The 26,629-nt window shown below is 41.0% G+C and overlaps 1 protein-coding gene across 3 annotated transcripts in view; it reads left to right on the top strand.

Annotated features, from left to right (window-relative positions):
• pard3ba (par-3 family cell polarity regulator beta a) overlaps positions 1–25,477 on the top strand; it is a 113,804-nt gene extending 88,327 nt beyond the window's left edge. For 2 of the 3 annotated variants that reach the window (XM_083522277.1, XM_083522275.1), the window contains exons 19-23: positions 2,271–2,345; positions 2,418–2,690; positions 8,553–8,667; positions 16,656–16,720; positions 23,578–25,477. In XM_083522277.1, the coding sequence (XP_083378403.1) occupies positions 2,271–2,345; positions 2,418–2,690; positions 8,553–8,667; positions 16,656–16,720; positions 23,578–23,863 (814 nt within the window). In that variant the 3' untranslated portion in view covers positions 23,864–25,477. The remainder of the gene's footprint in view (positions 1–2,270; positions 2,346–2,417; positions 2,691–8,552; positions 8,668–16,655; positions 16,721–23,577) is intronic. The other variant, XM_083522276.1, reaches the window with a different exon arrangement.
• Positions 25,478–26,629: the final 1,152 nt, after the last annotated feature.

Genomic DNA, 26,629 nt, shown 5'->3' with positions numbered 1-26,629 from the left:
AATTATACATTACCTTAAAAATACAAACACAAATAATGATTATTGTATTATAGTGGTGTGTGTGTGTGTGTGTGTGTGTGTGTATAATATATAAATATATATATATATATATATATATATAAATATACACACACATAGATGGATTTTTTTTATTTTTTATTGTCTTACCTCAGTTCTCTTGGATAGAGCGCGACTCTGCTAGAAAGTGTGTGTGTGTGGTACATTATTAATATTAATTTGTAAATGGTTCAGGACTTGGCTGTAATCCCAGCACCATTTGGATAATGAAAACCATTTTTTTTTTTCAAACTCGTGTCATACGGCTAATGTTAATCTTTTACAGGAAATCTCAGTCTTTTCTGCTTTGGGCCTCAACTTGGAGTTTTAAGAATGCTGATCGCTGTAAAAAAAAAAAAAAATAAATAAATGGAAAAGTATTGGGACGCCCATTGTTGTGTCTCCAACCCCAAGGCACCCAAAGACGTCCTATACAATTGTGTGCTGAAAAACACAAAAGGCTGGACAAGTCGGGTGTCCAAATATTTTTGGCACAGAGTGTATTGGCCGGGACTAGAATGTTAACAAAGCTCATCCGAATCTTACGCTCAGGTGTCCACAAACGTTTGTTCAAGTAGTATACATCACTAATGACTAGCTTGTCGTTAGCAGAAGATAAACCCTGAGGCGTGCATTTATTTATTTATTTATTTAATGGAATTTCAGCTCGAGATAGAAAAAAAAAAAATCCCTATCCCATTTCTTCACCTGTCTCTAAAGGCCTGGATTTGGTGGGATTATCCTCCACGCTGCACTTTCAAGCCTAATTAGTGTTTTCGCATTTAATCCACAGCCCTTTGCTCGCTCGCTGCGATCCACGCTCTTCATTGTGTCCGCTAAGTATCTCCCCCCCGGCCCCGCGCTCCTCGTCTTTCTTCTCTAAGGCTCTCAGACGCCGGTAAATCCTCGGAGGTCTGAGGCTGGAAAAGACGCCGCCATCTTAATACAAATAAATATATAAATAAGAGAGATGAGGTTTGTGCAGTGAGATTAGTGAACTCTCTGTGGTGGCCTTCGGATTCCTTCTTAAGCTTCTTCCAGTTATACAGTGATACGTTTATATAGATAATGTATCATATTTATTCATTTGCAGTTGAGTGCATGGGCAATGTCTACATTTCTCAGCACATATTAGGGGTCATTTGATATTGTAGTGGTTGTGGGTTTGGCAGCATGTGTAATGGTGGTGGTGGTTGTGAGCATGGTAGTGTGTGTAATGGTGGTGGTGGTTGTGAGCATGGTAGTATGGGTGGTGGTGGTTGTGAGCGTGGTAGTGTGTGTAATGGTGGTGGTGGTGGTTGTGAGCGTGGTAGTGTGTGTAATGGTGGTGGTGATTGTGAGCATGGTAGTGTGTGTAATGTGGTGGTAGTTGTGGGCGTGGTAGTGTGTGTAATGGTGGTGGTGGTTGTGAGCGTGGTAGTGTGTGTAATGGTGGTTGTGAGCATGGTAGTGTGTGTAATGGTGGTGGTTGTGAGCGTGGTAGTGTGTGTAATGTGGTGGTAGTTGTGGGCGTGGTAGTGTGTGTAATGGTGGTGGTGGTTGTAAGCGTGGTAGTGTGTGTAATGGTGGTGGTTGTGAGCGTGGTAGTGTGTGTAATGTGGTGGTAGTTGTGGGCGTGGTAGTGTGTGTAATGGTGGTGGTGGTTGTAAGCGTGGTAGTGTGTGTAATGGTGGTGGTGGTTGTAAGCGTGGTAGTGTGTGTAATGGTGGTGGTGGTGGTTGTGAGCGTGGTAGTGTGTGTAATGTTGTTTGTGGGCATGGTAGTGTGTATAATGTAGTGGTTGTGGTAGTGTGTTTTATGGCAGTGGGCGTGACTTAATTAAACACTTCTAGCAACACTGTGAATACATGCACACATTATAAGCTTCACTGCTTTCTCTGCATGCGTCTGTAGGAGGGTCCGGGTGTCGAACACCTCATCATACGTGTTTCATTAATGCGAGTTTAAGTTTGTGTTAAAGCAACGCTGAAACGAAGTGCATCGTCACTTAGAGCTAGCATGCTAGTCAGTTTTGATGTGGACTGTACAATTTCTGGTTCTATTTCTCCTGGCTGAAAAAACTAAAACTGGGAGTCCAGGCTGGACTTTATTACACACATTGTTCAGGAAACAAATTTTGGATTAAATTGTTAAGGGTCGTTTTATTCGAGGTTGATGAATGTTCCAGTGTGTTGTTCGGTTCTTCTCATGACTCTCTCTTTTTCTTCTTCTAGATTTGGCAAAAGGAAATCCAAACTGAAGCTGGGGTCTCTGAGCGAAGAGGAGCTCAATAAGAGTGAGCCAGAAATGTAAGTTTTAACTGGGAAATTGTCTGGAAATTCCCATCTTATTTTCCAGTTGAATAATGGTTGTTTTTGCAGGAGTGAGGGGGGCGTGTCCGTGTATGCTCCGCCCCAAAGCAATCTGCCCGATGTCGAAGACGACGATTTCGACCCTAACTACGCCCGCATCAGTAACTTCAGGGATCCGCCCCCTTCTAACCACGGCACCTACCCAAGCCACATGGTGTCCCCAAACGCTGTCAGACCCGCAGGCCACGCCTACAACATCTCTCCGAATAAAGAGGACCCCCGGGAGGGACTGTACGCCAAAGTGAACAAGATCAAAACTCCAACACAACCAGCTGCTGAGAGGTAACGCCATAAACACCAGGTCATCTTATACTAACAGCACTAACGGCTTTATTTAGCAAACCATCGGTGTACGTTTTGTCCATTTATAGCTACATTACAGAAGCAAGCTAGTTCCTGTTCTCACTCACAATCTACACACAGAAGTGTAAACTCCTCTTATATGGGAACTACACAATTTTTGGTTTTTCAGCTGGAAATTGATCACATCCACATGTGTAGTGATCCATTTTTGGTTCTCCTGGTTGAAGATGTGGACTGTTCTATTTCTGGTTCTCTAGGTGGAACCGATCTAGATGTGGACTGTTCCATTTCTGTTCTCCAGGTTGAAATCGATCAAGGTGTGGACTGTTCCATTTCTGGGGTGAAGTGGGTTGGGGGATTAAACCGGTTTAGAAGTGGACTGTTCTATTTCTGTTCTCCAGGTTAAAACCGATCTAGACCTCGTATAAATCTGATCATCCATTCCACACATCTGTGTATAGCATTAAGATTGAAATTGATAATACAGTGTTGTATACTGTGTGTGTGTGTGTGTGTGTGTTAGTCGTTGCTTCCTGTAAGTGCACTCAGGCAGCTGCGAGTGTGAGAGTGTGTTTTATTTTTGCAGTCCAGCAGCGTGTGTGATGTTGAGAGGGGAGTTTAGGGGCGAGTGCTCGTGCCAGACGCACCCATTGATTTGTCGTCTGGTCTTAATTACCTCGGGAGCGTAGCTGCTTTCGTTCCGCCGTTAATCCGATATCGATCCGATCACGCTCACTCTACGGCTAACATAACACGCCAGGCTACGGTTACTAATAAAAAATCTTATACTCTTTTGTGTTATCTAATTAATTTATATAAGAATTCTAAAATCTGACTGACTGTAGGATCGTTTCGATCCGTTTCTGTTTAGAGGGTTGATATTGTGATGCGTTTGAATAGGAAGAATTTACCTACAGTATGCATCAACAGTGTCAGGTTGCTTGGACAAATAAGTTAAGATTTTTTTTAATCAGTTGTTGGGTTGCAAGACTTAAAACATTTCATGGAAATAAACTGGTTAGCCAATAACAGAACACTTAAATGTAGTTAAAAAAAAAATCTTGCAATATAATCTTGTTTAAAACAACCATAATTTACTCCAATTTCAGCTGAATTTCTACCTGCACTTTCATCACTCACATGCACACAGCACACGTACTGCAGGGTTACTGAGGCCACGCCCCCTACATGCACACAGCACACGTACTGCAGGGCTACTGACGCCACGCCCCCTACATGCACAGTGCATTCCTCCATAACATGCACGGAAAATAATGTCAAAAAATGTCCATCCTGCCGAGTTTTTCAGCAAGATGGAAAAATGTATATATTTGAGTTTGTATAAGAGGTGGTATCAAAAAGGTTCTGTAACATGCCTACAAGACGGCTACACGCACAGTCACAGGGAGCACCAAAGTTCATATGTCGTGTGCGAAAAGACATCGTTTTGTGTACATTAGGAGCCGTGCAGCTGGTGCTGTTCTCACCACGTGTAATACCACGTCTGCTATTCGAGCTATGTGAGTTTCTCACCAGAAACAAAAAGATCTCACATCCACACCCACCCTACTCACCAGATTTGGCTCCTGCAGACTCCTTTTTCTGAAGATAAAGATGCATCTCAAAGGTCGCTGTTTTGACACCATTCGCAGAAGGAGCTTGACACGCTTAGAAATGAAGTCTTCCAGGACACATTCCAGAAGTGTGAGGAACTCTGATAGTGTATAAACGTAGATAAATAAAGTACTTTCTTGTAAACAGAGCGAGTCTCCACTCCTTTATAAATTCCTGGTAAGTTTCCAACTTGGATTATTTTCAAAATTCCCCAAATGAAGTTTCCATGAAAAGTTTCCGGAATATCGCGGACATTTTCCGCCCCCTTTGCAACATAAATTGGTTCAAATCAGAGTAATATGACAGAAGCTCATTTATTTTTATCTCAAGTTCTCGGCTCAAGTTCTCCCACAGCTGCTATGATCCGAGTATGAAAAAGTTCACTGTTATTTGGACAGCAGTTTTTACAATTAAAAAAACAACTGTACAGAAAGAAATTGAATAAATAGGTCCCTGTTTCTTTATCCATAATGAGCAAATCAGGAGCCACAAAAAAAAAACCTTGTGAGGAAGAAACTTTAAGAGGAACCATACTCCAAAAAAAACCCATCCTTAACAACGAATGTCCGTTCATTGTTGGACACTTGAGTGTAAAGCTGTTCATATTAATCACGATCCAAATCCATCTTCATGGGTCTTGACTCGAAGCCTCCACAGCAACCTCATGGATCTTCAGGCTGTTCATTCATTTAAAACCATCCTCAGCACCACCGTGTGCTCTTCAAGTGAACAGGAACTTCACCCAGAGGTAGAGCTTCAGGGTCTCACAGGTCTGGAAAGAAGAAGGGATAGAAATGGATGAAAAGGAGTTGGTCTTCTCGTTCCTCGCGTGGATGCAGTTATTGAGTTTGTCTTTATCATTACGCCAACGTTCTCCACACACAAACACACACACACACACACACACACACACACACTAAACTCCCAATTGGCCATAAACACGCCATTAGAGTTTAACCATCACTTTCTGTAAATCAACACATTGGGGAAATGGTTTCCCTGAACTACAAGCGCCAATGACGGTGTGTGTGTGTGTGTGTGTGTGTGTGTGTGTGTGTGTAAAAGAGAGAGAAAGATAGTAGGATATGGTCAATTAACCACAAAGTAACAGTATCTCTCTCTCTCTCTCTCTCTCTCTCTCTCTCTCTCTCTCTCTCTCTCCCACTGTTGTTGTCCCATCTACATTAGAATCAAGCTTAATTACTGTGCCTCCTTCCTTAACCTCCCCCATCCCTCTCTCCCTCTCTCTTTCTTTCTGTTTCTCTCACCGTCTTTCTCTTTCCTCTTTCTCTGGCTCTCGGTCTCTATAGCTTGTGTGCATCTGTCTATCTGTTCATCTTTCTTTGTAGTGTAGATGAGATTTTTTTTTTTCTTTACTCTCTTGTCCTCCTTCTGTCTTAGTCTCTCTCTCTCTCTTTCTCTCTCTCTGTCACCTGTGCCTTCCTTCTCTTTCTCTGGTGTGGGTTTTCATTTAGGAACGAGCAGATAAGTTCTTCAGGTTCCCTCAAATCTCTCTGAATCAGTTTGATGGATTCTTTGCCGCAGCTCCACTTGGCGTTTCCTCTTTTTCATTCGGTTCCATCTTCTTATGGCTTTATTCAGGTGATGTACAGTTATCTCATTGATGCACCTGAGCAGATTTGGGGTTAAGGGCCCTGCGCAGGAGCCCAGGACTGGCAGCTTGCTGTGGCTGGGATTTGAACTTCCAACCTTTTGATTTAAAGCTACCAGACATGTGGTGTGGAATGTTCCATTTTAGGTCCTTGAGGTTAAAAAAGATCTCGATGTAGATTGTCCAGGGTTCCTACACATTTTGGAAAAGTATGGAATTTAATTTGAGTGATTTCCAGGTCTGGATTAGTGTAGAAAAAACAACACGCTCTGCATCCCGGTACTGCGCACGAGCAAAAACGCCTCATCCTGAGACTTTTCCGGTTCTATCTATTTTGTAAGTCGGGGGCATAAGGGGCTACCTGTATATGAATAAACTGGTGGAACGGCTCGTCCTCCGCTGTTTTATCGAATGATGGGGTCTAGATGGGGATGTTTCCTGTGTGTGATCGACTCGGCCAGACCACATAATTAAACGGCAGACGTGTTTAATAACTCTGGGCTGACAGGTAGACTCCGAGACACCCGTCACTGTACATTATGGACGTGTCGGGGGGGGAAAAAGACTTCCGACTGTTTGTCTGACTGCATGCCGGAGGGAGGGACGGTGGGGAAAGAAGTGCTCGCTGACAAAAGACCTACTTACCTGTACACAGGATAAAATCTGTGTGTCTGTATACGCTGGACGCAGATTTAGGAGGCGAAGAAGAAACCAGATTTCCTTTTCGTGCTTTTTGTGGGTGGATGACGGAAAGATGATCTGTCTGACATTTACTCACATTCTCCCAAAAAAAGAGAAAAAAGCCTTACTGTATTAATGAGCGATGACAGATCGGTGACATCTTACCTGTGTGTGTGTGTGTGTGTGTGTGTGTGTCTCATCTGATCTCCTTCTGGATTCCAGTACTGAGATGATCCAATTCAACCCCATCGTGTACAGTGTTCTCACTTACGGGCCGTTGATCTCCGGCTCTTTTATTTCCTGAATGTTTTTGCTCTTTAGTCTATAAAAAAAAATGGTAAATAAATTTTTATTGTAACTCAGACTGTGAACATTAAACCGTTGAGAACTTAGGAAACATTGTGGAATGTGTAAAAATATAGTAAGAAATCACTAAGTTAACACACACACACACACACACACACACACACACACACACACACACACACACAGGAGAGCAGGAGTAAACAGTGTGAAGTGCGTATGAGGCTGATAAGTGTGTGATTCATATACGGAGGCCGTGAGCTCGGCGGGAAGCTAATTAAACATTGATAGTGTTTCTCTTTTGCTCTCTCCATCTTAATGGCAGCTGTAATTGTGGTGTGTGTGTGTGTGTGTGTGTGTGTGTGTGTGTGTGTGTGTGTGTGTGTGTGTGTGTGAAGCTAATGGACACACCCACGCCCGGGTTCTGCTCCAGTTACATGATAAAATGATTTTTTTTCCCATTTCAACACTTTTCCTGTTGGGAAACAATTTCCTGTTAACACTTGTGTTATAGCAGCTTTAAACCTTTTCCTGTCAATTTTTATTAACTGAGGGTTTCATCCAAGTGTTACAGTGAACACTGGAGACTCCTTCTGAACATGACACACACAACCACTGGTACAGGAAGTTCATGAACACCTTCAGAACAAGCAGAGCTCTTTTTTGTTTGTTTGTTTTTTTAATGTACGGGTATGAAATATACAAATGCATTAAATATATCAAGACATTAATTTCTATTATAAAACAAACAAAGAAATGTTTCTCACAGTTTACCCATTTTAAATGATATTTTAAATATCAATGATAAACGTAAGTAAATGTAACTGAGTTCAGAAGTAAAAACGGGAAAAAAAGAGAAACAATAAAATTGTCAGGACGTCATGAAATGAGGTCCAATCACAAAGTTTGTGTTTTTTTGTCGAACAGAATACGATATTTATTCAGGAGTACTTCAGGACACCAGCTCATCAATCCAGCGTTTTCTTTCTGGGTGTTTTTTTGCTGCTGTGCGTGCGAGCAGAATGAAATGTCAATATGATTCTTTGATATTTCAGAGATTATTGTAGTTTCAAAAATACTTCTAAGATTGGACACAGCTTCAGAGTATGTGAAGAAGAATCCCAGTGGACAGTTTTGACACACGGCCGAGATCTTAGCCTTAAGTTTGTGTAGTATAATATAGCACAGGGTTTTCACGGGGTCTAGAGCGCAGTCAAATGCTCCCGCAGCACATAAGAAAGTTTTTGTTTGTTTGTTAGTTTCCGTGGTGTCGTAGTTCTTTATTTCTCTGGTCCAAATAGAATTCGCTGTCTGACGACTACACATGAGACCCAAGAATCTCTCCTGGATCGTACCACAGGCAGAAAACAGATTTTACTTTTCAGCTTTTCGGGGAATTTGTGTGTTTTGTTTTTGTTGTGGTGATTTTAAATTTCATTCTTTATGGTCTTAAAAAGTCTTAAATATGACAGTGAAAATCTGCAGAAACCCTGTAATATGTTCTGTGTAAAATGTTATATTGAATTAGTATGTGTTTGGTACACACACACACACACACACACACACACACACACACACACACACACACACACACACTCTCTTACCTGCTGTGGTTCTGTGGTTGTTTGCAGCAGTAAAGAGGTTCGACTGCAGCAGATCCGGAGTCAGCTCCAGAACCTGAAACCTTCTCCAGCGTACGGCGAGTCAGGAGCAGGACACCGACTGCAGGAGTACGATCCATCACGGGTGAGTCACAACCACCCCTCCCTCTCTCTATCTCTCCATCACTCTCTTCTCTTCTACCTCTTCTCTTTCTCTATTTCCCCCCAAACTATTTACCTCCTTCTACTCTTTCCTGCTCCTTCCAAAGTCCCATATTTAATGCTTTCTTTCTCCTACATTTCTCTGTTCTTCTTCCTTTCAATGTTTATTTCTACAATCCTGTTTTCTTCTCCTTCCTTCCATTTGTCCTCCTTTTTTTTACCGTCTTCTAAAGAAAGAACAGACAGGTGACGGGTTCGCAAAAAAATAAACGCCTTTATTCACGTTTTAGCATTTGCTTTCACTTTTCAGTGTTTAAACTGCACACACACGCGCACACACACACACACACACACACACACACACACACACACACACACACACACTCAGCTAAACATCTCTCTCTCTCTCTCTCTCTCTCTCTCTCTCTTTGTCTTTACCTCATTGCTCAAATGATAATTCCTCATATCACACAGAGTTCATTAGTTAAATCACATACAGGTGTGTGATCATTACACTCACTTCCTCCCTCACCCCCCATTCTCACCCCCACTCCCTTCTCTTCTTCCGTTTTCCTAACAATCTTCTTCCTTTCTACTCCTTAAACAGTTTTCGTTCCTCTTTCTTTTCTTATTTGCATTACTTTTCCTCTTTCCCTTCACCTCCCTAACAATATTTCCTTCTTTCCTCATTCCTAATGTTTTTCTTTCAGAAGGATTTTACGCCTCCCCCTAAACATTTCCTTCCTTCTTTCCCTATAACCTACAGGTATTTCTACCATTTTCCCTGACTTCTCTCCTTCCCTTTCTTCACTCTCCCTTCATAACACACCTTCAACCTTCATTCCATCCATCCATCCATCTATCTTCTTTTTGGTCATCCTTCGTTTCGAAATAATTTTTTTTACGCTGCATTTCTATCCATTTTCCTTTCTTCCTTCCTTCATTCATTAAATGCCCTAGACACGCGCTCGCGTGTGCGTGTGCGTGTGTGTGTGTGAGATATCATAGGCTGTCAATTCTAAACACAGATTATCACGCTTCATCTAGACGTGCGCTTCGGGCCAAATCTGAAGCTCTGCTGCTCATCTGTTCACTCTTATCTACTTCTGCTTAATACACTTAACTCTCTCCTGTTACACACACACACACACACACACACACACACACACACACACACACACACACACACACACACACACAATCATAATGCATCCTCTTTTGTGTCTGTACCTGCTGGTATAATCAGCGAGGTGGTTGCACATGGTATTAAATAAAACACGCAATTGCACATTATCCACTAAAGTAATTAAAAGTAATTTTTATCCATTTTTAGTTACCTCTCCCAGGTCATACACACATCCATCATTCCGTTACCGCAGCAAACACTGCTGAGTTTTAGTGCCGGGACGTTCCAGCAGCAGCAGCATTAAACACACCTTACATATTTTTAGATATTTCTGCCTGTGTTGCTTAGTTACTCTTTGGCTCTGTGTGTGTGTGTGTGTGTGTGTGTGTGTGTGTGTGTGGCTACATAAGCCTAAGGCTTAGGTCTGGTCCAGCTCTTGACTCCAATGAACCTACACACACTACTTCCAGGCACAGACACACACCCACAGACACGACACACACACCATTAGTTTGCTGGTGATGTTGCTTCTATTGAAAGCCAACTACACTAGCAGTTCATATTCACCACACACACACACACACACACACACACACCCCGCTGTAAGACATGAATGCTCATTGTAAAACAGTGGTACACTTCTGCACGTCGTTGCACCGTTGAATATTAACAATTCAGCTGATCTGATAGTCGATTTTACTTGAAGCTCCGCCCCCTTTCACACACACGTATACGAATACCCGCACTTCCTTTTCACTCACGCCAAAGCGATAATGTTCTAAATGTGCTGAACAGGAATTCGTTTTTTTCCCGTCAGTTTGGTGGAATTACAAGAGAAACAAAAAAACAGACGAATGTTGTAATTAAAACTTATGAACTACATTTTTAGACTCGAACGTGACTCAAAATGATCACGATCTTTAAACAGACCTCTGTAATCCACTATGCAGCCACCTGACTTTCCCAGCCGTATGTGGTTCTTCACCAAGCTTCTACCTCAAAGTTAAAGGCACACAATTGTATATAAGTCTTTGGGTGAAGTAGAATGAAATTTTCCCACCACGTGAACCAGGAGAACCAAACCTGTTCCAGCACGACACAAAGCCAGCTCTATGAAGATCTGCTTTACATGGATTGTATATGGTGGAAGATCTCTTGCTATAGAGCTCCTACCCTGTAGGCATGAATGTGACCGCTGACCGCACCCCACCTACATCAGTTCCTGACATTACTAACACTCTGGTCTCTGAATGAGCACATATCTCCACCAAATCTAGTGGAACATCATCTCAGAAGAGTGGAGTTTCTTGTAAGAGAAAATGAGAACTCATTGTGGAAAGCAATGTTATCTTATGGTCAGGTGTCCACAAACCTCTGTTATCCGTACGCATGTTTCCTCTCCAGGACTGGCTGAAGGTCAGGATGTGTTGGCGTGTAAAGCGTGATCTAAAGAACACATAACACTTAATAGATAACCCGTGGGATCGCTAATGAAGGACGACGAGCTCGTCTGCATGGTTGATGTGTCCGTTCATTTGGGGTTCTTGGGAAGCCGTCCGAGAGGTGACGGAGCGATTACTGTGCAGGCACCGAGCACAGAAATCATTCAAGTACATGCAGTGATGAGAAGAAAATGACCTTCGACGAGCTCAACTTCCGAAAATGTTGAAATCGTTTCGCAACTTGTGCACGTTGATCACCAGAAAACAATCCACATGATCTCACTTCAGCTCCTTTGGCTCCTGTGGACATCGACGTCTTCCCGAAGATGAAGATGCAGCTCCAATTTCGCCGTTTTGACACCATTGTGGAGATCCAGTGGCAATCGCTCTGGGAGCGCCGTATTACTGTAAAAGGGGACTATTTTGAAGGTCATAGTGTGTAAACAGTGCAAATCTCTAAACTTTGATACCACCTGGTACACTTATATAAATTCTTATCCTTTTACCTGTTTGATTAAAAGAGATTTATCTTTTTAAAATGCAAAAGGGCAACAAAACACACCCCACCCCAAACACCCCTCCCTAAAGTTCTGACCCTAAAATAGTCCCTGCATTCCTCTGGCACACGCCTTAGAATAATAAAAGCCCTTGGAAGTTTGGTCATCGTCTTGTTTTCTTACAAATCTGAACCAGATCCACCCTCACTCCAGGCTCCTCGTGATGATGTCCTACATGATTGAAGGCTTCAGCCTGGTCTTTGGCGAAGGTCACAATTAGAGTTGGTGTAATTATAAAGTGCGGCCTCGCTGCAGGGAAAATAGGACGGGACCATCCCTGAAAAAGACAACTTTTACCTTCATTACATCAGAGGAAGAAAATGAGTTGGAGGAAATGGAGACTGGAGGAAATAACATCCTCTAATGCATGAAAGTGAAGATGTGAGCGTTGAAATAACTCTCAACCAAGGGGAAGTGTTGGCACACCGGGTAAGGCATTAGACTTTAGACTAGAAGGTCATGAGTTTAAATCCCAACTCCATTAAACCACCCCTGCTGGGCCCACGAGCAGCTGCTGAGCTGTGAAGTTTTAATTTGCCGGGCGTCTGTGAAATACTGTAAATGTGAATGCAAGTAATTTTTGTGCCAGTTTATTGCCAGTCTTGGTTGGTTGATTATTTCTTTACTTGAAATCAAATGACCTCAACACTCAGGGTGTGGAACAACACATCCAATAAAATCCACCTGATCTGCTGCACACTACGTCCCATTGCCTCATCACTTCATCTCCTTCTCTCCCGCCGCTGCCCCTGGAACACCGCGGGCCGTACCGTCCCCTCCACTTCCCCTCCGCTTCCCCTCCGCGCTTTTCAAACAGATGGCGCTGCCATTTCGAGACGTTTCATGATTAAGACCCAAAGAGTCTGATCAGGACCTCCCTGTGACTCGCTTAATGAATCACTTCTGATCCGATTCTGATACAGAGCAGCGTGAGCTTGGACCCAAACGAACGCACGTCTCCATAGTAACCACTTCCACGAGTGCGCTGAGCTGAGACGAAAAAAATAATCCGAACCTTGTATTCTTCCACACAAACAAAAGTACAGAATACATTTCTAGGGACAGTATTTCATTTGCATTCTATTAATAAAATGAATTAGAAAAAGTCTGTTACTAAAGTTTTGCCATTTTTAGTCGTGATAAAAAATAATTCATACAATATATGGACAAACATTTGTGGACACCTGACCATATGGCCATCGCATTCAACATTTAGTTCCCATTTGCTGTTCTAATAAGCTCCACTCTTCTGGGAAGATGTTCCACTGAATTGTGTGGAGATTCATTTAGCCACAAGGGTGTTAGTAAAGTCAGGTACTGATGGAGGAGAGAAGGTGCGGAGGTCTGGGGTGCTGTCAGCATTCACATTCATCCCAAAGATGTTCAATAGGGTTGGAGCTCTTTCATCAAATGTGAATATATCTTCATGGAGCTGGTACAGGTTTGAGTCTCCTAGCTTAAGCGAGGAGAACATTTCATGCTTCTACATTGAAAGACTGGAATGGTTCATGGCTATTATCCATATATTATCCCTATGGGTCATGTGACATGCTGTACTTTTATCAGCACCCAATCGAAGCATTCACACCTCCTTTTCTACAATACAACAGAAGAAAATGAGAAGAGAAAAGCTCTACTTTTTCCATTTGTAGCAAAACCTATTGGATGTTCGGATCCGTTTTCATTTATGTTGTCATAGAAACAAGCAGTGTGAAACAAGAGGAAATGTCCGAGTCCTGATGATTTCAGAAAAAAATACAACACCGGAGACTTCCTTCCATAAACGCAGAAAACCCACAAAAAACTTCATTTTGGCTACAATAAGATTATTTTTTGTTAAATAACAAATAAATCTACAAATAAATAAATTATTTGGTAGTAAACACTTTACTGGGTTTGCCCCAGTGAGATCAGTTACATAGCTGTGTGTGTGTGTGTGTGTGTGTGTGGATGTGTGTGATTATTGAGCAGCTGGTTTGATGTAAATACCATCCATCTAATATCTTGTGTACATGTGCCTCCCAGATGTGTGTGTTTGTAATAGAATTGTGTTTTCGGGGGTCGATGACTCTGCGACGGCGAAGTGTGCGTGATGTATTTTTAATGCGTCTAAATGCCTTTTAGATCCTTATTTGTATTTTATTTAAACACTTTCAAATGCAGTTTTAATGCGCTCGAAACGTCTTCAGTCTAAAACCCTGGTGTTTACGTCTTTATTGACTCGCGCAATCCGACTTGAGCCCATGTTACAGTAGCCATTGAACATTCAAACGGCTGTGTTCTGGCAGCGCCGTTGCCATGACTCCTAAGCTGTACCTCCTATCCCCCCCCCTTGTCGAGGTTTAGCGTGGCTTAATGTGTCGACTTGGTGCTTCTGTCCCTCTGAATGGCCCCCAAAACCCCTGTGCTCTGCTACTCTGCGAGTAACAATCCTGACGTCTTTGCATTTCACTGTACAACATGATCCCTGGTCCGCCGATCCACACAATCTTCTGTACTAAGCAGAATGCTGGATAAATCCGAAAGAAACACCTTCATATTATATTTTCTTTTTTCCGTGTTAATGTGCTGATTTTGTGTGGTAAAATGAACAGTATCAGCGTTGTAAGAACAAATCACTACAATTCACCAAAATTGCCATGTATTTACTGCTTTTTGTCCTTTTTCATTTTGCTCATTCGAGCTGCTATGATCATGCAAGCATCTTTCCCTGACCAGCCATTCTTTCTCTTTATCCCTCTTGGTCTTCCAGAGACAAATGCAAAGTCAGATATGTTACAGCTGTACTGCTGACACTGGAGACTCCTTCTGCTCCTTCGTTACAGCTCTTAGCTGAAGTTATGTCCTTGTTCCAGCAGCTGCAGCTGTGATGCTGCATTGGTAAAAGCTACTGATTAATCAAGGAGCATTTTCCAATATATCTATTCAATTGATCTATTCATCTCTCGTCTCCTCAAAACGCAGCATAGGAGATGGAAAGAACGGAGAAAGCTCAGTTTTTTCTTTCTTCCTCACTCCTTTCGTGTGAGCAGACAGTGAAGGCGAAAGGTAGGGCTATGCGAGAGAGAGAGAGAGAGAGAATAAAAATGACTTAAGTGAGGACTCCTCTGTTCATCCGTCAGTCATTTCTAAAATAAAACCATCATAATCACTGCCTCTCATATTGTTGTATTACAAATATTTGACTGAATACTTGATTGAATTTTTTTTTTTATAATCTAAATTGTGTAAATCCAGGAAAACTTTAATTAGTAATTCCTAAATAATGTAATTACAAAAATCTGATGTAAGAAAAATTATGTAATAAGTCTATTAAAGAATTAGATAGTAACAAAAAAGACACCTTGATCAACAGCAATCGATGATAAATGTCAGTTATACCAAATTGCAAATGTTCATCTGTTGCCCCCCCTTGTTAGATTACCTAAAAACTAATACAAATATAATGACAGTATAAATTTGATTTACGGCAAATCTAGTTGTCATTGTAATAACAAGCAATAATAATAATAATGTAATGAAAATTTAATTACAATTCAGATTTACAGCATCTCCCAAAAAACCTATTTGTAATTGCCATGTAATAATTATATAACCTAGAATCTTTGGTAACTAGTAAAAACCTGATGTGTAATAACAATGTAATAACAGATCGAAATTTTTGCGACCAAAATTACAATGTAATAACTATGTAATTACAATGCAATAGCAGCTAGAAATTTTGGCAATAACAAACCCTGAAGTGTAACGACATTGTAATAACTATGTAATTACAGATCGAAATTTTGGCGACCAAAAAAACCGATGCGTAATTACAATGTAATAACTGTTATTACAATGTAATAACTATGTAATTACAATGTAATTACAATGTAATTACATTGTTATTACAATGTAATTACAATGCAATAACTATGTAATTACAATGTAATTACAATGCAATAACTATGTAATTACAATGCAATAACTATGTAATTACAATGCAATAACAGATCAATTTTGTCTACCAAAAAGGAACCTGCCGTGTAATAACTATTTAATTACAATGTAATAACAGATCGAAATTTTGCCCATCAAAAAAACCTGATGCATAACCACAGTTATTACAATGTAATTACAATGTAATAACAGTTATCAAAATGTAATTACAGATTGAAATAAAAAAACCTGACATTTAACATTGTAATAACTATGTAATTAACTACATAACTAATACAATGGAATAAGGTAATTACATTGTAACATTGCAATTTAGTACAATAAAATTTTTTTTTACTAGTTTAATTTCAGTGTAATGTAACTAACGTAATAATGCAACACTAATATTGTTATGTAAACACAAAGCAGATTTAGCACAATATATATACGCATTTACATACATATATATCCATTTACACCTCTCTTCTATATAAACATCTCTATCTCTAAAAAATAAAATAAAATACGAAATAAAATACTGGTCTGCTGCTTAGCTCAGGACTTACACTCCACACACAGTAAGTTTTATCTTCACTCCCCTACCCCTGTATATCCTGTATTACCATAAAACCACCTTTAAATAAACACAGTAAATAATTACATGCTTTCACCACATGACGACACTGGAGCCAGATCACGTAACATGATTCAGACAGTAACCGTCTTTTTCCTCACTATAATTTATAATCACACAAGATTGTCCCTGGAGGCTGGTCTCTGTTTCAGATCAGGGGCTGCTTCTTCCTCCTTAGGCTCGTTCGTTCAGAATCTAAATATAAATGTACACCTGGTTTTGTGCAACGCTGCTACTGTTAAAACGTGCAAGTAAAACAAGTGAATTGAATTTATTTCTCTCACATCTATACAGATAAGAGGCCCGGATCCCCGCCTGGCTCCAAGATATGAAGACATTGATCGACAGTACACATCCAGGTACGTGGTGTGTGTGTGTGTGTGTGTGTAAGGTTACAAGGCCATTTATCCAATCAATATGGTGCAGGGAATTTGGCAGGAATTGTTGGATTTCAAGCTCGATTATTACAGACTATTTAACAAACCTGCACTTCTTTTTGCTTTAAAACTCGCATTGAATTTTGAGGGCAAGCTTGTTACCGTTTTTAGTTTGACCTCCAGTCCTCACCTAGTATTTTAGAGGTTTAGAAATAAATGTCGCCCTGTGCTGTTTTTAGTGATTTTGAAAATAGCTTTAAAATGACAATTTCCAAATGTGTCTCCATAACCACCAAAATAGCATTTTCCTAAAAGTAAAATGGGCTGGACAATCCAGTTTCCTCTACTCTTATTCTAACAATTAGTCACCAAAATACATTGAAATATAATACATTAATCTTGTCGTTTTCTGGACCCCAAAATTGTAACATGACCTTGTAATGTGGATTGAAAAATGTGCTCTCTGAATTAAACCATTACTTCCTCTTCGACACACCTCTGGTGTTTGGCATCCTACAATTAGCAACTTTGCACAAAATGTGTAAAACAGGAGTCATCACAAAGAATGTTGCTTCTTCAAGTACAAATTCTACCCTATCGTGAAGTCTCCCCAGTCATGAGGACATTGGCTCAGGTGTTGACACCAATCTCAGATTTGTGGATTTACTGTACAATGCAACTATGACGTGCAAAAAAAGTATGAAAAGTTTCAAATAAAGTAAGACCATTTATGCATTTTCAAAGAACCGAAAATGTTTACAAAGAAGATTGATTGGCGCTTGGTGTATCTACTGATCAACATACAGTTCAGCATCAGTTCAACAGCAAGCAGAACATTTAGAGAGAAATAAATGATGAAGAAACTCCAGACTCGACCTCACCGCAACACACACAACCTCATTTACACCATTTTATTGAAGTAGATGAAAAGAAGGTTTTGTGTTCATGATCATTGTAATAGAAATCAGTGTTTGAGTCATTAATATCATTCTATTAATAGATCAGTGTGCTGAGAGAGTCACATTCGAGTCTTTACACATAAACTGAGGTGATTAAGTGAAGAATCTTGTGATAAAAATGATAACAGGAACATTATAGTTATAATAAATCAGTACTTTGGACACTTAAGTACATTTAAAGGCAAAAACTTTTGTATATTTTCACTTGAGTAAAACTAAAGGAAGCACTTTTACTTATTTTACCGAGTGGATCTCTACTTTTACTCACACATGGTTTGTGTACTTCATCCACCACTGGAAATATCAAAACAGTATCTCAATGAAGGTACCAGCATTAAATTTAATCTGTTCTTCAGGCATCACTAAACAGTGCTTGGCCCCCTTTATTGCTGCTTGCACCAACTGTATATTTAATGTTATTCTTATATGTTAAAAGTAACCAAATAATTAATCAAATATCCAACAAAACTAAAACTAAGACTTCAGGGACATGGTGAAAAAAAAAACAGTCCTGAAAAGAAACTCGCAAAGCTATTGGCACAAAATAGCACAGGCCATAAAATTAAAACTAGGGCCTAAAGTTGTGGATGTGGATAAAAGTATGCATCATGTGGTCAGATATGAAGCTCGTAGTATGAAGACCATCTCATAGATAATAAAATAAATACATTAAAATATATAGCAGGCAGGTAGAAATGTAAATAGTCATGTGTAGCTGAGATTCCTATAATTATAAACGATTAGAGCTGTGGTGTGATGGAGGAGAGTCAGAGCCTGAACCTGGTGGCAGCTTGATTGTTGTAGGCATGTAGCCCCGCCTACTTTTGATTTGAATCCAGATATATATATATATATATATATATATATATATATATATATATATATATATATATATATATATATTGTTGCAAGGCTGACTAGGGAATAACTCCACAGTCACCACACACACACACACACCCACCATAATCTGCTTCCAAGCTCCTAATTAAATCTGAAGTGTTTGCTTTTTGGAGCGATTTGCCCACAACCTGGCGATTCACCTGATCCTCTTCCCAGGAGAGTGTGTGATCTGGACAGAAAGCTCTCCTGGCTACAGTCCAATACCCTAAGTGTCTCGATGAGGCCTTGGCAAAGAAAACGCACATACACACATACACACATGCACACATACACGACAGTGTCAATCAGCATCACAGCCATTACTTTATGCAAAGCATGTCACTGAAGAGATTGTCATATGTCAATCATGGATGGATGGGCGTGGCTTGAAAGAATAATAAAATGAGAGAAGAGGTGAAGGAATACACAGCGTCCCAGTTACCATGTAATCCAGTAGCGAATGTGTCTTAAAACTCAGACGCTTTTCAGAGCATCGATCCTCGTAAGCCTTGATAGCATGGTTTGATGAAGCCCCCCCCCCCCAAGAAAAATGTAAAATAAAAAGAATAAAGTGCCCCCTCCTTCCCCTGCTCATTCTACAATAAAGGGCACTTTAACGCAGATGAAATCAAATTTTTTGCCATGTCCCCTCAGGCTCTCTCTCTCTCTCTCTCTCTCTCTCTCTCTCATTCAAGCCTATTCCCTTTCAAATGGTTGTGGCGCCTCGACTGCATTAGCATATATTTCCCTGTGCACTATTACTGTGTGTGTGTGTGTGTGTGTGTGTGTGGAGGGGAATGAAAGACTGTGAGCGATTTAATAGAAGCATTAATGGTTGTTCAGCCTTCACACAAGACTCCCTCAGGATGTAGCTGTTCCTTTTTTTAAACGCACCAACCGAGGATCCTTGAGCCGCTGCTGCACAAAAGCCACGAGATGATAAAAAAAAAAAAAAAGGCTCTTCATGGTGTAATAGGTAGAACAGCTGGATTAATGTCCTCGCCTATTAATAGTACTCATTTACTCTCATTCACGCTAGCGCATGATAAACCCGTCATGTATTTCACATAAAACACTAACTTTACACCTGTTCTGCTACAAGGTCTTTCCCGATTGGTCAGTCGACATGCGGAGACAGAATGATTGATAGCCTCTGTTTTGGACCGGCCCCTGGAAGCCCCACCTCTTTGCCAACATTCTTTCCCCCTTGTAGGCCTTACAATCATATAGATTATATATTATATATATATATAAGTCATTAGCATGCTAACTGCACCAGCTTCACACACGAGTACGCGCTTATCGAAGGCCAGATGTGAACGGATAAGTTAGAAATAATTGCACGTCAAATTGTGGGTTATGTCACAAACCAGTACATAGGAAATCTATTATCTACACTTTACTGGACTTGTCTTTCTTTACTACTCAGTCCAAGCTGAGGAGTCTAGTCAGGGCCAAACATGATCTATAAAAATGATTTAATGTGGCGTGTGGGCGGGGCTAAACATAATGCGGCATGTGGGCGGGGCTAAACATGAAACTGAAAATTTGATGTGGCTTTAAACTATTGATCCTGATATCCAATAGTAGGCAAGTAGGCTGGGTTATGGGCTATTCCTTTACTTTAAAGTGACCTTGTCATAGTAATGAAATACATTATTATAACTTGTATTTTATTCCATAGAGATATGTGACGTGTTCTGAAAACGCAGCACTCGTCCACGTTTTTACCAGGATGTTTTCGACGTGCGTACGTTTTGCATAACTCGTTTCTTCAAAAGTGAGCGCTTTCAGATTTTTCTCGTTCCTTTTTTTTCCCCAGTGTCTCACTCTGCGCTTTTTATTGCATTTTCGGTTGTTGCTGCCGTTCCGCTTTCCGAGCACGCCGAGCCTCCGTAACGTCGTTTGCCTCGGAAAAACAGAGCGCGTGTAATGAAATCAGAGTCGAGGAAATGAAGCTTCGCCGCCCGCTCGCGTCACGTCCCCAGGGGGGAAACTCCTGTCGCTTTTCTGGGACTAAAAACACGAGCTGTACGAGACCGCAACAAGCGAACTGAGAGGTTGAACATTTGTGTATCAATCCTGATAACAAAATGAGGTTTTAGTGTGTAGATAAATAAATAAATAGATAATGAAGGGTATGTGTATATGAATAATGAAATGAAGACCATGTATTTAACAAAGCGGTGAAGTGTATCCCGTTTCAACCAGGGCTCTCAACTAATCCCCTTATACTACACAAGTACCAGCTGTGTGTGTGTGTGTGTGTGTTTTTACTGTGGATAGCACAAGAACCCGGGGTCAAACAAGGAACCTAGTGAGGAATTTCCTTCCGAAGATTTCGGGCAGGTGCAAGAAGCGAGTAGATTTCCCGTCTTGTCGTAAGATGGAAAATATGTCTGAGTTCAGGGGCGCACACACTTTCTCTCTCACACACACACACATTCAGAATTGGCCGCGTACAGTTTCTCAAGGGATGGAGTGTTAATGGGAGGTGGTATGAGACAGATTGATTGCGTGACATTTCATTCCCGCAGTCCGACTTGTCCGTGTGTGTTAAGACGACCCGTGATTTATTAAAGGTTTACTGAGTACACACACACACACACACACACACACTTGATGTTGATCACAAAGGCAGGCACATGTTCTTAATTAGCTTTTATTACTTTCTTCCCAAAAACACACACACTGGGTGGAAGGTCTTGTATATATTGACACACACTCCCTACAGTATACAAACCATTGTCATGACAACGCTGCTGTATCACACAGACACCACAGCAGCTTCTACTTCCCCTGCCTTCAGCTTTTACACCCTAACCACAAACCCCCAGTGCTCCCACAGTTCTCCAGCACAACCTCCACTCCACTCCACACTGGTGGGACGTGCTGACTTTTACACAACTGGAATACGCTGCTACAATTTATACTTCAAAACCCGCCGACATGAACCGACACACCCCAGAAGCCCCGCCCCCTTATTTCCTGTCATACACTTCTCTCATCTCACTTGGATTCGCTATGCGTTACAAAGTATTTTACAGTCAACATCGTTTGGCTTTGATTCACACACACTCCGTACGTGGTGCGTATCGTTTTTTTCAGTGCTCATGTTAACATGTGAGCATGTTCTCACCGCACACGGATACAGCGCTGGTTGAATTGTAGGAGCGCCGGGAATTCTGAATACAGTAGAAGGTGGAACAATTCCGCATGTTTTACAGCACGTTGGTGCATCAACCAGATTTGATTAGGTTCTAGTAGCTTTAGTCGGCTTTCACCTAAACCTACTGGTCGCCATGAATGTGAATGCTATTGATGATTCCATCTCCTTGGGAAAAAGTGCTGGTCTTCTGGCGTCACTAAACCGTAGAAGTTTATGTGGATGATGTGGTCATATATGAAGCTCACGGGGCAAAGGGCATCTGATAGAGAATAAAATACATTTTGGAGTTTTCTAGAGTACAAACTGGTGTGTATACTGTGTGATATATATATATATATATATATATATATATAGTGTCAGTGTCAGAATTGAGTAAGCAGAAATGATAATAGGAACATTATAGACATCATAAATAATAGTACTTTGATATTTAAGTACATTTGAAGACAAATACTTTTGTACTATTACTCAAGTGAAAGATATCGTCCAAATTAAATGCAATTAAATTACATTTGTAGAGCACTTTTACAAAGAGGATATACAGTTGGAAGTTTAGTGCCTATAAGTTTGTTACTTATATGTTTATAAATAATAAGCAAGTTGCAATAGTGGAAAGGAAAAACTCCCTCAGATGGTATGAGGAAGAAACCTTTAGAGGAACCAGACTAAGACCAGAATCCCGTTCTCATCTGGGTGTCACTGTAATGTCCAAACGCCTACAGAAACGTGAATCAAAAAGAATACGCTATTTAAGTAGTTCTGTTTTATTGTAGGAACTGTTTATAACTGGTAACTGTGCACTCTGGTGTTCCTCTAAAAGATTATATGGAGGTCTGCATTTTATGATAAATAATACCATCAATATAAAAGGTAAGGAATAATGTACAAGAAGACACAGCCTACAAAGCTCATCCAACCACTGACCAGGACAAGAGAAGATCATCAAGATCAATCTCTCACATTTCCTTCTCCTTGGAAGTGAAGTGAAAGTGCATGTAAAAACTTTCAGTTCAATCAAGTTTGACAGATGAGATTTCCTTCTCAGGAAGTTGAAGAGTGCATATCAGCGATATGGAGCCAAAACTAAAACCCTTCACCTCAGTCACATGGCTGATTATGACTTCACGTTGGAGGTGATGGCAGCGGGGGATGACAACCGTCCACCTCTCAGTCCGGCACCGTGCGATCCGAACCCGTGTTTTAAAGTCGATCGCTAAACGATACGTGACAAACCGAGCGTGAATGAACGAGTACGCTGTGATCGAGCTCCTTAAGGGCGTCTTCGTCATTAGCTTATCTTTTTCACTTGGATTCCCGCTGACATTTTCTCTCCGTCTCCCTCCTGCTGGTAATACTTGATAATGCTTTATCTCGAAAAAATTCTCTATATCCTTCCCATTTGCACCCCCACTGCCTCTCTAAGGCTCATGTTCAAGGCTGCAGTATTTCTGTTTGCAGTGCTTGGGTGGTCATGGCTGCCAGACACACACAGTGTGTTGCTGACGGACAGAACACACGCACACGCACACACACACACACACACACACACACACACACACACGGTCTGCTCCAACAAGACCACATACAGCAACAATATTTATGATGAATCACCCACCGCAGACAGTCCTGTATAGACAATGTAGCATAACTAACCGGTAATCATCATGATTTCTAAAATATTTATCAGTGGTGCGTCAGAGTAAGTGAACTTTCATCAAAGACATTAAATCCATCAGACAACCTGAAAGCATGAACCCCCGGAGCAGCAATCCGACATCGCCGATGAACAAGAGATCGAATATGGAATTGTAAATTTGTTTTCTTTCCTCTAGACGAACACCAGTGGAAGCCCAGAGAGAAACAGACCGCTACCCGAGTCCGCCCTACAACGCGAACCAAAACCCCCTGCCAGGCCCAAACCGTGTCCCCGTGTCCCGCCCTGGACCTTTCCGATACGACCGGCCCCCAGCCTCCTCTCCAGACCAGCAGGGGGTGCCAAGCTACGAAGCTGCCGTCAAAGCCGGCACTCGCTCGGCCGCTTCCCATCAATACGGCGCATATGAAGACGGGCAGTACCCGAACCATCGCACCAAGAACCCACCAATCGGAGCTGTGTAGTATAAATACAGGTTATGTGTAAAGTTTAGCTAGTAAATATCAAAAGCTGTTCGAGTTCTTCATGTCTGGCGTTGGTCTTTCCTCTCTCTATGTCTCTCTCTCGGGGTGAACCCTCTCGTAGCAAGTCAGGTGATCAAACACAGGTCCTGAGCTTCTTATGGGTTATTATAGAAAAATCAAAGATTCTTCACTTCCTAAAGAATATCTGTTTGGGTCTTCAAGGAAAAAACTATCCCCCCTCTTCTAAAGTGTAGACCTGGAGTCAACAAGACCTGGAGTTCTTCGCTCCATTCATACACTTTTGGTCCATGTTTATATCCAAGGAATCTATTTTACACGGATATACACCAATCCTGATTGGTCTTTACATTCTTCTTCAAGGGCTCCCCATAACAATGACCTGAGGAACCTGTTGGTGTGTAGATTTATCCCAGTTTTTGAATAACGCCAGCATGATCTTAAAAGATATGGTAAAAAATAAAATGATCCTCTAGCAGGTGACTTATAGCTTCTGCCTCATCCACAGGCCTCTTCAGTTCATCCCTGATACTCCAGAAGCTTCAGGTAACCCTTTCTGTAAGGATCATTCCAATCCAGAATAATGCCAGTTTCATTCTTAAAGCTTCCTCAGAAAGTCCAACCAGGGAACTTGAAGGTTCTAGCACCGGTTCTGGGAGTTTGAAGAATTCTGAAGGAACGTTTTATCGGCTCGATTTAATGCTTTATTGTTGACGTGAATAGTTTGTTGTCTTGTAAATAGTCTTTCCTCTCGTTACTGTAGACACATTCGAGGTGGTCAGGTCCCAGAGGTTTGGCCTACAGAGCAGTGTGTGTTGCTCTACAGGATCCGTGGTGCTGTTGTGTAGATAAAGCGCTCCATGCTCTTTATCTGTGTTTTTCCCCCTCAGCGTTACACTTTGTGGTTTTGCGTTATCTCGGCGTTATCTGAAGCCTGACCGTCTGTTTTCTGCCTGTTTTCATCCCAAACACTCTTTTACAACCAAACAACACCTGCTCACAATTAGGCTCCAAACTCTAACCTTCCTTTTCTGCTTTTTGAGCTCAAAGTCTTTTTTGTTTTGTTTCTCTGTAATGAAGAAAGCTCCAGGGCGGCTGTAGTGCCAAAGAAAAAAAAAAATTAAAGGAGGAATATCATGTGAAGTGTGTGTGAGGATTTTTTTATTTTATTTTTTTTAGCTTTTTTTAATGAAACCTTTTCTTGAAAGCTTTTTTTTTATGGTGAGGCAGTTACTTTTTTGTTTCTGGAGAATTTTGCACAAATATCACTTTTTTATATATAAACACTGCCATTGTTTTACATTTCCACTTTTCTCATGTGTATAAAAAAAAAAAAAAGTGTCTGAAATGGAATCTGAAGCGAAATGGAAGGTACTTTCTGCTTTTCTTCTCATGTATTTATTACTAAATGTTTTATTTTTAAAGAATGAACAAAAATCCGAAGAGACGTGAAGCAATGATAAACGTGTGTGTGTGTTTCAGTGTATCAGAAAAATGTGTTAATATATTGATAATTGAACATGACGATCGTTTGTTATTGCATGTCTTTTTTCCCATTGAATTTTTTAAAAATAAAGATGATCAGTGGTGTTCAAACTTGTTGTGTGTTAAATAAAGTGACGGTGTGACGGGGGGGGGGTAAAGTTCGGCTTCATTAGGAACTCGTAATCAGACAGCGGAGGATAAATCACAGCTTTGCTGAAACGCTTCTATGAGACGTGTCGGTGAGTCACGTGGCAAACGACACTGAAACATGTTCTCCTGACGTAGATCCTCAGGAGCTGCCCGAGTGATTTAAGGTGGAATAGAGGGATTTCAGGAATTGGGGAGAATGAGGCCGCGGTGGTTTTGTGCTCGAGTTCATCTGGTGGCGTTAAAGAGTTAAATTAAGCAGAGGAATGAAAACAATTTGTGCTCCAATAACAGTGAAATAACCTGCAATAAAAAAGGTGAGAAATTCAGTCTGCAACTTTGAAATGTCTCTGAAGGAAAAATTGAGATTTGGAAAAAAATGCTGATGATTGTTCATTGTAGTCCGTGAGGAGCCGAGCATGGACGTTTTTCTCAAGAAAGATCTCAGCGAAAGCAGGGCCTAAGCCTTCACTCTGCTGGAACTGTGATTGGGGTGTGGCTAGGGGCTGGGGAACCAAACTGGAAGAACAAAAAAATTTATAATAATTATCTCAAATTTGCAGAAATATATATATATTTATTCTTTTTCTTTTTCCCGGCATTGTGGGTCAGAATTGCCAAACGACCAAACAGGGGAGAAAAATTAGGGTAAAACAAACAATTGACAATATATTCATACTTAGTAATGAATATCCTGACGCAGAGACACCAGACTTTCCCAGACCAGTCCATACCATCCCAGACCACCCCATTCTTTGCCAGACCATCCTAGACCATCCAATCACCGACTTTCTCAGACCATTCCATAACATCCCTGACCACCCCAGACTTTCCCAGACCATTCCATAACATCCCAGATGTTCTACACAACCCCAGACAACTTCAGACCATCATGCAAACGTGAATCAGATCTTGTGTTTTGCAAGACTACAGAGTGAAGAACGCTGATGTTTGAAGGCTTGCTGACCAGTTGCTCCTTCACTGCAATCCCCGGATTCCCCCGACATGTAACACAACTCCAACATCATCCTCTTTTCCATCACTTCTCCCTCACGGCTACATGATCAGGATTAATGGGACACGTGGGGTGAAAATGAAACGCACCTATCAGCACTC

The sequence above is a fragment of the Silurus aristotelis genome (assembly GCF_946808225.1).
Source record: "Silurus aristotelis genome assembly, chromosome: 20".
Lineage (NCBI taxonomy): Eukaryota > Metazoa > Chordata > Actinopteri > Siluriformes > Siluridae > Silurus > Silurus aristotelis.
Note: the sequence above shows the minus strand (reverse complement) of the source record. Positions and strands in the feature narration are given on the sequence as shown.